This window comes from Myiozetetes cayanensis, unplaced genomic scaffold, assembly GCF_022539395.1.
Source record: "Myiozetetes cayanensis isolate MyiCay16 unplaced genomic scaffold, myiCay2020 scf5-8, whole genome shotgun sequence".
Classification (NCBI taxonomy): Eukaryota; Metazoa; Chordata; class Aves; order Passeriformes; family Tyrannidae; genus Myiozetetes; species Myiozetetes cayanensis.
This window is the reverse complement of record NW_026087742.1, coordinates 44,876,194-44,887,677: the sequence shown is the minus strand read 5'-3', so window position 1 is coordinate 44,887,677 and position 11,484 is coordinate 44,876,194. Positions and strand designations below refer to the sequence as shown.

General features: G+C 33.9%; 1 protein-coding gene across 3 annotated transcripts in view; it reads right to left on the bottom strand.

Moving 5' to 3' along the window:
- Nucleotides 1-287: 287 nt before the first annotated feature.
- The window catches only part of TNFRSF19 (TNF receptor superfamily member 19), a 59,179-nt gene continuing 47,982 nt past the window's right edge, over nt 288-11,484 (bottom strand). For 2 of the 3 annotated variants that reach the window (XM_050332091.1, XM_050332092.1), the window contains exons 6-10: nt 9,715-9,879; nt 8,409-8,534; nt 7,601-7,694; nt 5,135-5,529; nt 288-2,665 (exon numbers count right to left, since the gene is read on the bottom strand). In XM_050332091.1, coding sequence (XP_050188048.1) covers nt 5,142-5,529; nt 7,601-7,694; nt 8,409-8,534; nt 9,715-9,879 — 773 coding nt within the window. In that variant the 3' untranslated portion in view covers nt 288-2,665; nt 5,135-5,141. Of the gene's footprint in view, nt 2,666-5,092; nt 5,530-7,600; nt 7,695-8,408; nt 8,535-9,714; nt 9,880-11,484 lie in introns of all 3 variants that reach the window. The other variant, XM_050332094.1, reaches the window with a different exon arrangement.

Below are 11,484 nucleotides of genomic sequence, written 5' to 3'. Positions count from 1 at the left end.
AGCTACTCTCATTATTTACTTATCTGTCTGGTCTGAAACAACCTGCAGCCTGAGCACTGGGTTCTGTTTTCAAAGGCATTATACAGACAGCAATCTGTGGTGCTTACAGTCCTCCAGTTTGAAGAACGATGCTACTCTTAAACAGCAAGCACCTCAAGACAAAGATGTACCAAATTCTACCATAACTTTAATACAATTACACCATTATGGACTTCTAAAAACAACAAAAGAAATGATCACTAGCTTGGCATAAAGTGCTATTATTAGTTTGAGATCGACAGACCAAGACTGGTTCATGTAACATTTTATTCACAAGTAGAAAAAGTATTACAAAACAATTTATACAAGATTTTAATTTACATTTGTTAAAGGAGTATTTAAAACAGCACTTAAAGTCCCTAGACATGATATGTGGGCAGTCTGAATGCAGTGATAGTGTGTGTTTTCTATTGGCATGTACAACATTGCTTGCCACAGGCAATATACAAAAGACCAATTTGGTTAAATTAAGGAAAAAAGTATATACATAATATACACATGTATTTAAAAAGCACTCTCTTAATTTCTTCCTCCCAATTTGCTCTCAGGCTATCCATGTCACTCATTTAAAAAAAATGAGTATCTTTCTCTAGAGTTGCTGGACAAAAACAATTATACAAAGTTTAAATTCCAATGGGAAAACATACTGTGGCAGATGCTGGCAAAACTTTTGAACATAGCTTTTTAAAGAACAGTTATTAGTGAAAAGTTAAATCTCTGTATGTTCTAAAAATATTCTGCCATATACTGAAATGCACGTTGGATATTTTTATTTATTTACAAAGTATATACAAGGCAGCACACATCTCTTCATGCACATGTAGTGAGAAATAATGTTTTGTAATTTCTTTAATGTATGAAAGTCTACGAAGAATTATTCAAAACTACTTGTATTTAAATATATACTTGAAAGTAATTAGCTGAGTAATTGTACTGTATAACTGCATATTATTCCATCAGTGACCAAATGATGGTTGATATTCACTACTTAAAAAAACAAACAACAACAACAAAAAAATCACATAACTTCTTCACTTACTTTGGTTTGCACTTGATAACTGTTATTCATGACTTTTGCACACGTGAATAATCGCACTGGCAAAGAGCTGAAGCATCTCCCTGCCCTGGCTGCCTGTACTGGCTTTAGCTATTCCTGTGCAGGTCCAGCCTTCTTCTACTGCGTGCTTCAAAGCTGAAGTCTTTCTCCATAATGGATTACGAATACTGTCTCAACATCTCCATTGCCACACAAACCATGTGTGGAAAGATGAGTAATATTTATTGCAAATTTGCATCTGTTTTGCTGATTGCTTTACTTTTGTCAAGGCACACCGGGTATTTGAAAGGAATAATTGCTAGAGTTCATCACTGGCAAGTTTGAGCCTGTTGAATGTAATGAATTAGTAGAGGTTACTGGGATTACCCACAGAAGCAAAAACTATCTTAGGGATAAAAATGGCTGCAAAAAAAAATGATATTATGGGATGTAGCATGACAAAACACTGTTTAAAAAAAATCTTAAAAGCACAGCACTGACTGCAGAGAGTTGATAATTTACTAGGCATATACATAACTTTGATGATTTAATTCAGAGGTAATTTTTTTAAAGTTATGAATTAAGTTTTATATTTCAAAAATTTGAATTGACACAATACTACAGCGAGAAGGACAGAGTGCCATGAATGAAACAGGACTCCTAAATGAACGAATTAGGTAACCATGACACTTAAAAATAATGCATTAATAAAAAATCTTAGTAACAGTCTCACTATATGAATACTTTCATGGCACACCTGCTATAGTTGGAAATTTTGATGTGAGTTGATTACACTCATTTTAACATCCAAAAATTACATGCTATAACAACAAGTGCTGTATTCCAATACTGACTACCAATTAAACACAACATCCCTATCTATACATCTGACCTTCATTAAACTAAAACTAATTTAAAGCTAATCTCCTGCTATATTTAACAGAACAACGTCACCTCCCATAAATGTAATAATTGGATGAAGGGGACTTTAACCATACATACCGTAACATGCTAATTCTTTAATTCCCCAAACTAGCTTATTGACTATAATCCAATATATAATAAAAGCTTCAGTTTATCAATAGGTGATCCTTGCATAAATAGAAATGTTTATTTTTTACGTGTTTCAATAGCAGGAAAATTATTTAAAATTAGAACCAGCAGAAAAAAGAATTCTAATGCACGCATAAATCTGCAAACAGAATAACTGGCAACAGCTTGTCCCATGACTTCTGACATCTGTAGTCATATTTAAGAGACCCACCTAATCACACTCAAGTATTTCTATTTTTTTGCTGTATTTACATACACTACAAAGATCACTTTACTAGATGTTTTGAGAATCTGAGGGAAGAGATGTAAAAGGTCATAAATCCACTTTGAGGGTTCTCCTAGGATGCACTTTGAAGTTTCACTTTACAGCTGTTACAGCTCCAATACAACTGCTCAGAAGGTGTGAAGTGATGCCATTTTTTTCCAGCTGGTTTTGAAAGAATGCAACACTGAAGACCAGACTATGTTTGATGAGAATCAGCAGAGGAGCATAAGGGAAGGATTCAGCCTTAGTTCTCAGAGAAAAACCTTGAGGTCCTAAAAGAAAGTGATAGAAGAGTGGTTACATAAATCAGTAAAAAACATGTATATATTTTGTGTTTGACTAAACACTAAAAAAGTAGAGGTATACTTACTGCTTGCTGTAAAATTCACATGAACCTGAAGACTAAATCTGTATTAAAATACCTACTAAAAAGCTTATATTTGTGTGTACGTATATATATAAAAATATACTATATTCTGATTTTATCATGCTATTATTTCTTTTGCAATAATAAAGTATGGACCTGTGCAAGACTCTAATGCATCCACAGGCACTAGAAAGACCATCCTTCCCTCAAAATATTTCAAGACATGAAAGATGAAAGACAAATGGGAACAAATGATGCAGACTGAGATGAAATCATTTTCTTGGAGTCATCCAAGTGGCTACCATTAAGCATGAAAATACATTTCAGGTAAGCCTAGTCCTGGTCCTGTCCCTCAAACGCTACTTAAATTTCTCCACTAAAAATGCATAGATAATGATCCACCATAGAGTCCAAATATGGAGAAATTGTACAAAATGAATCAGCAAGGTCTACAAAAGAATAAAAATGAAGAAAAAGTTAACCCTCCTGAAAACCTTGATTATTCAAAATTATACACAAATATCAGTAGTAATACAGGATAGTGCAAAACCATCAAAGAATAGAGGATTTTGAGATGCTCGAAAAAATGTCTCCATACACATAGGAATTGATAGTAAAATTTACAATTCATATAGTATAACAACTATGGTGAAATATAAGCTAATTTTTAGTAATAATTTTGAAATTCCATGGTTACTTTAATCTAGAAAAACTAGGAAAATAATATTAATATTAATGTTTATTAATATTATTAATAAAACTAGAAAATAATATTAATTGCACACCTCTGAAGTTGATACATGGCTTATTGGGAAAACACCCACAAACTTTTGAGTTTTTAAATCTCGTTAGTGTGGAAATATAGTCCCTTGAGACATCATGAGATCTGGGAACTAGCAGCATCAAGATCTGCAGTCAAAGCCATGACACTGCCCCTTCCTACACATACCTACAGAATATGACCTATACATATCACCTAATGATATTTGACATATACCAAAATAAAACTATGATAATTGCTAACTAAGACATGGGCAGTCAGTGCCCAGCATTGTTAGTATTATTGTAAATCGTACGTTGAGAAAAATATGTGCCACCCAGATAAGGCTGATATTTTCAGTGACAGCATTAGCTTTTCAGGGTGACATACAAGGTCCTTTGAAGTCAATGGCAAAACAGTTCTTGACTTAGCAGTCTGTTCACTTCCCTTTCCTTCTCTTGACAATGTTACCTAAACAATTAAGGCGTGATTTACAAAGAAACAACTATTGCTCTTACATGTCTTCAGAATATACATATTTTTTGCTAAATACTAATTACTTTCTACTTCATGATTAAGAACAATAAGAAAGTGGCATGCAAACCAAATGGAAGAGGATCAAAGGAAGGCAGTTTTACTTCTGCAGATGACCCAAAGTTTTAATAATTGCAGTTAGCATCATTTTCTTAATTAAATTGGGTGGATTATTAATATTAGTGGCAACTGCTTCTGTTCCTGTCTCTGTGTACATACACAGGAAAGCGTTTCAGCTTTCCAGCCACAGCCTGCATAACCCTTGAGTAACAACAGCAATTGTTACCACCACAGATGCCATAATTTGGGATTCTTTCACAGACTAGTTACCCAATGCTCCAATTTACTTCCAATAGTAGAAAATTCCATTTTAAAAATACAGAGCACAGCTAATATTCAAAACAATATAATGATGAACCAGTAGCAGAGTGACTTTTTGTGATAGTTCCATTGTTACATAGCAGCAACAATTGTTTATCACCTCTTCTCATTTTGACCTCAGACCTGCATTTTCTCTGAGATTTCATTGACTAAATTGTATTTTATGGACAAATTTGTGTTTCATCTGGCGACATGGGAATATGAATGGCATTAAAAAGCATTTGAAATTCTCTTCTGTTTCTACTACTGCTGTGTAGTGACTCCATAGAAAGGCTTTGTAAATATTTTTAGATGAACACTTGCATGTTTTTTATGCTTTGTTTACAATAGGAAAGACAATTCCTCAGTTCTCCCTCATAAACAAGGTCTAGACTCACATAACAATTTGGTCATAAGGTCATTTTTTCGTCATTTTCCCCCTGAAATTTAATGAAAAAATCCCCTGATAAAAACTGACCAGTGTACTGATTTGCCCCCTGTTCATATTATTTCAACACTCGAGTTTGCATAATTACACCTTTCAAATTCCTTTAACAATTTTAAAATGCTGGATCTCTTGTAGAGGTTTAATTTATATCAGCAATTGCTAGATGTAAGCTATGGAGAAATATAACCCTACAACTTTTTACAATTCTATTTTTATCTAGCTCTACTTGCCTGGAGCACTCATTCTCACTCCTTTGTAGTTATGTTTTTTACCTCTTTATCAGTCTGTAGAGTCATTTGTTGTTCCATTACACTTTGGCTGGGTTTCAGCAGTCACCAAGTTCTGAAGTGATGAAACTTCTATGCATGTTCTGTGTTTGGAGATTTCAAAGGACTTTGCAACGTTTCCATCAAGAGACTTAGCTGAAATAAGTACTTCACTTATTTCCTGGTTATTATCCAACTCAACACTGGCTGCATTTTCAGTCTCAGGGCTACAGGATTTTGCAGATTCTCCAGCCAGTTCTGAATATGATTCACAGATAGAAATGCTGTCACAACAAGCTGAGTTTTGCATAAGAGGCCAAGCATCTGGAATGTCTCCACAGGCAGAGTGTGGAAGAGAACCAAGGAAAGCAGGAATCATTTCTCCAACAGAATCAGAAGCTCTGTGAAAGTATAAAAGGCACATGGTTTACAAAGCATTCCAGAAAATACTGTCAGTATTGTAATTATTATCATTAGTAATTGTAGGTATCTCAAGAAGGTTTAACAGGGTTTTATTAATACTCTAAAGAAGTTCATCCTTTTGAAAAAGGAATACAGTTTGTTCCTTGTCTGGAAATGATGAAAGCTCTGGTGAACACTACTGAAAGGAAACACAATGCCCAGAGCCCTTCAGACAGTGAATATGAACCTGTTCTAGAAAACAGGTTCTACAGCTGGGGTTGTTTACAGTCAAAAATATGACAAAAAAATATCATAGTAGTGTTCAGATACAAACACTGTTGCAAAGAAGAAGGAATTTATTTTTTTTTCAGTGCATGGGGAAGTGGGGTACTAAGACAAGATACAACAGATTTAAAGTACAACAGGAAAGATGGTGTGTTTTTTGTTGTTTTGTTCCTTTTTTGTTCCTTTTTTCCCCCTCAACAAAAACCAGGCCAGACAAATATCTAACAGAAGTAAAAGAAGTAAAGTAGGAGAAGGAAGAACTGCTTGAAACTTTGTGTGTTTGCTTTAAACTTGAATAAGCATTCACTTTAGATTTTTCAGTTTGTTCTGTCTAGGCTTCAAAATGTGAAAAGTTTTGCTCCTATTCCTTTACCCGTGGAAAGGACATAAAATTTAAGAAGGGCAAGCGCTATTTTTATTTTATGGAAAATGGAAGAAAGTAGAAGTAGAAACTCAATATTATCTACCTCAAGTGTATTTAGAGTGCATGATAATACTGACATCTGCCAAACTCTGTTGAAAGTCCAGAAGCATTTTTCATTATATATACACCAAAAGAAGTATTACCAAAGCCAAAAAGTTATACATGTTTTATTTCCAAAAACTGTCAACAGATTTATAAAAATGTAAAGGCTATATTAAGACTGATATGCAGTAATAATTTGTGTGACAAAACTCATCTCACATTTAACGTGCCTATAACAGATTTTAAGTAGCCTTACTCATTTCCAAAACATGATGCTTTAATAGTTTTAATATATACACAAAGTATTTTCAGAAAGGAGGCCAAAAGTCAGGACACTGCCCCACAATTGAAGGAAATACATTATTCTGGCAAAGGAAATTGGCATAAACTCCATTTCTACTGGAAGGAACCACAGGATCTTTGATGTCCACATAACATGGATATTACAGTTATTTTTAAAGCCTTAACCAAAAGATTCCTCAAAAAGTACACAACTCTCAATTTGTCAGCCTTGGTGGTATACAAGGATGATTCAAGCTTGTCGGCATTTAAACAAGTTGTTATAGAAAATTTAGATATTTTGTATCTTATACTTAGTCACTAAGTCACCTTATATAAACAATACTTATGAAGAAGCTGCCTCTACATTTTCAGTTACATGTGGTCATAAGAACAAAACAACTGAAGACCAATTTAACCTTATATGGAAAATTATTCTAGTTAAAAGAAATGAATACATCCTGTGTTAAAATCTGTAACCAGGAAACTCTGAAGGACACCATAAATTTTATATATTTAGCTCATGGCACTGCTGTAGAAATAACTACTGCTGTATTTATATTCAGCGGATCACAAGAAAATAAAAGTTATAATCTGATAGAAATTCAGAAATAATAGTTATTTCAAATGTGAAAGTCTAAAGAGTTCCTAAATAAAAAAAAATAAATCTTCATGACACTTCTGAATTGTACCTCAGCACCCCCAGATTCATAGGTCTATGCAGCAGCTTGGTAACCAATAGCAGAAGAGAGGGTCACCAAAGCCTCTAAGGTGCCACAGAGTAAGAGGAAGACTATCTGCTCGTGAGAGAAGTCACTTCTTTGCAGAAACTCATGTATCAAGTCAGCATTTGCAAAGTAATACTTAAAATCAAAGTTTTCACTATAAACCTGTTTATAGTGTGTTTTTGCACAACACAGGATGATACGGCATCAAAATACCTCATTCCACTTCCAACAGCCATTGTATCTGTATAAATATTAATTTGACTGCATAAAACAATATTTAATGTTTAATAGACATTTGTAAAACTAAGTTACCTTTCATTAAGAGTGGTCTGAGAGTGGAAAGCACAGCTGTGACCCATGCTACAGGTTTCATCACAACACAGTGATGGAATCAAGTGAACTGGTCCTAAGGAATGAAAATATTAAAACTGTTAAAGCTCTGTATAAACTTAGTCTCTGTTCTCTTTCAAACTTGAGTATTAGTTTGCCAGTTACATTATAATACACGGACTAAGAAAGATTTCTTACTGCAAGGAATGGGTTCTCTATTCCTTTAAAATTGAATTACTCATAAAAGAAAGCCCTGTCCTTCCTTCAGGAGTAATACATATGCCAGTCAGGAATATCTAATTTTTCAATTATTTTGCTTTTCAACTGAATACATGTGAGAGGAAGCATTCTGAGTTAACCTATTAGGATGATATTTAAGACTGTGCTCTTGTGTTAAATTATGTATTTCTTAATGTCACAATTGCATCTGTTTTGATACGACTCCACAAAATGGCAATGACTTTAATTGTTGAGGCTGTTAATGTCTTTAGCATTCATATCACCTTCTCAGATACTGTCTAGTAAATCCTTCATACTAATTTAATTCTCAAAGCCAGATGCAGTGCTATTTTTATCAGAAAGAAATGACATAGGTATTTAAAGATTTTATTTTAAGTGAAGTCACTGGAATGAAAACAGGGAAAAACAACAACAAGAAAACCCTAAATAGCTACTTAAAAATCCTATCTACTTATTGGGAAATTAGCCTAGGACAAAGAGTAGTTTGTAGTTAAATGTCACAACTCAAGTATTAGATAAATAAAGTCAACTTTTAGCAGACCTAACATACCACATGTCTGTGATGTGCTTCTTTGGCACTGGCAACATGTTCTGTGGTCATATTCATTTAGCCGTGGTCTATCAAAACACGATAATTCAGAGCCATTGTAGTGAATGTCTTGTGATCTCAGAGACCCTTTGAACAAAGTGAATAAAAATCCGTATCAGTGTTATCTTTCTTCCTGCTCAGAGCCTTCTATCTTCATAGAATGTTTCAATGTCATGCTATAAAGTATGTCCATACATTTTCCAACTAAAGGTCCACAATGATCATGTGGTTTCATATAACACAAGCCACAGATTTTGCAACAAACCCTAGAACAGCTGGTTCAACTACAGCCTCTTCTAGGAAGACATCTGCTCTCATTTTGATGATTTGAGAGTATATCTTATTCACTGTTACAGTTTTTCAGTGTTTAATGATTCTCAGTGATTCCCACCTGAAACTTCACACTCAGCTTTCAGCCACTGAGATTTTGTTTATGTTACTTTAAAGAGCTTTATATTAACAACAGAATTCCTTTAATCACTATAATTGTAGGCCAAGGCAAGCGAGTTACTGTACTTCACTAACTGAAATTTGAATTCACTATGTCTGAATTTCACAAAACTTTAAAGCATCTTCTAGGTTAAGAACAATTCTTACAAATACCTCTTCTCAATCTTTTTATTTTTGTTTGTGTTGTAAGCAGTGAAAACATCAGTCCTTCCTAGATAATATCCTTGTTTGGCATTCAGGGCTCATTAGATGCTATAAACATATTTTAATGCAAGTTTTTTCAAGTTATAAAGGAGAACTAGAGGGCTTTTGCCTTTTTCTTAATTTAAAGTAAGTGGCAGAAAGATGTGTATTAAAAACAAATTGCATGGATGAGCTGTTATGGGTTTAAAAAAAAATTACAAATTTAACTGGCTTAGGCACTTAATTCATCTGGAATATGCCCATAAACCCCAAACTGTTAGTAACAAATCTCTCATCTACACTGGCCACATCCATTAGCTTGATGACCTAATCTGTGTTTCACAATAGCATGTGATGCATAGATCCTGTGCAGCATCTAGCAGAGTGTGGCACAGAATTGATGCAATTAGACTATTTCTGGGTATCTACACAGCATTTTCTCAGTAGAAGCTGGAACATCCACACTGAGCTGGCAAACTTGGATGGACTCTTATGCTTTTGCTACCTTGATCATCTCAATGCTAAACTTGCTTGAATGATGCAGACACTTCATTTATTTACCTACAGAGAGATCTGCCAAACTAACACCACTATATAAATATTATAAAAGAAAGAGCAACAACTGGAAACTCACAGCTTGGTTTCTTCTCCATAAACTGCCTCTTACAATAGATAACACAAAGAATGAGGAGAGCTAAGAGCACTGTTGCAAGTGCGCTGCATATAACAGCTGCCAGAGCAGTGTCTCGAGGGCTGGAAGCAGTTGAAGGGATCTTCACAAGATTTACCTTGGTGGTACCTGAAATATAATTAAATAATAATTAAGGTGAACTGTAAACATTTCAGGAATATAGTCACATAAGTGAAAGTCTGGGAAATCGAAAAGGTTTGTAGCACAGAAAAAAGAGAATGTTCCATCTGCTAATGTATCATCATTAGTTGCACGTATAAATGGATATGATTATCAGCAATCACATTATGAAAAAAAATTTGAAAAATATATTGCAAAATGCGTGATGAGTGGAGATGAACATATACACATTCAGACTGTCCATGAGAATGGAATCAGATCCTCACCACAAAAACAAGGACGTCTGAATATTTAACGTCACGTGAATTTAATATGGAGAACATTTCGTAGTGTAGAGTTGAGAAAGTGATCCACTAGAGGGAGTCACAAATACATAAACTTCCCTTAAGGAATCTTTCTGGGAACGGAAACACCCACAGAAGTTAAAATGCTATCAAAGTTATCATTCTGCTTGGCTGACACCATGGTCATTTCTAGACTCAAACCTAGGATTTTAACTCTACTAACTTTTTTTCTTCAGTGATATTTTTTTAATACTAGATGATACCTCTAGTCAACATTCAACACGTTGACTTTAGTAAGGACTTAAGCAATGTTTCTAGCTTTGGCAAACATTGTTACCTTTAGGCGGAACGTAAAAATATCCTAAAAGGATCAAAACTTTAACTACCACTACTGAAACTATCTTAAATTATGAGTAGTATTTTAAAATTAAATTATTTTAAAACAACTTATGAATTTTGATAGTCCATCTATTTCAATCTACTTTGAAGCCCACATAAATTCAATAATACGAGAAAAAGAAATAAAACATTGAGTGCTCTGACAGCAAATTTTTAAGAAACCACAAACTGTATTTTTACTAACTTAAAGGCACCTATTTACCCCAGAAGATATTTGGTTAAAACCTAAAGACTATAATTTCCTAAGAAATGGTCCATGCAGTTGAAAATTCAAATTGTGATATAAATGTCAGCCAGAGTATATCAAAACCTCTAATCAAATTGTGCATACATACAATTTTTTGATATCTTGACTGCAATTTAATAATAGCAGGAGAGAACTTACTAGCTTGCTTAGTGCAATCAATGCAATTTTACTACTCAGGAATAATTTTCTGAGATAATTATGGTATTTCCTCTACACACATCAAACGTCAGAACCAAAGCATTTGCAATACCATATTGCTTCATTATAATGCCTAGATTGACAAAAGGTAAGCATTTTGAAAACCAACGTAATTATAACTAATCTAATCGTAGTCTTTAGATCCATGAACTCCAAAGAAAACATCAACTTATAAGAAATAAAGAATCCAGAAATTGAAAAAAAAAAACATCCACCAAACAGATAAAAGCAGTTTCTGTGGCTTATAGTATCATACAGTTGCTGGTACCTGGGGCAATATAAAAAAGTGAAGAAGTCAGATAAAGGCTGTTATACAGAAGACTGTTTAGTTGATAATTTCCTGATTTCAACATGGAGAGAAAAAAATGCTACTGCATTTACATCTGCTTGAGTATTTCCAAATGCCTGTGATATATACTATTATGTTCCACTGTCACATCAAATGTGTGAAGAAAAAATGTACAG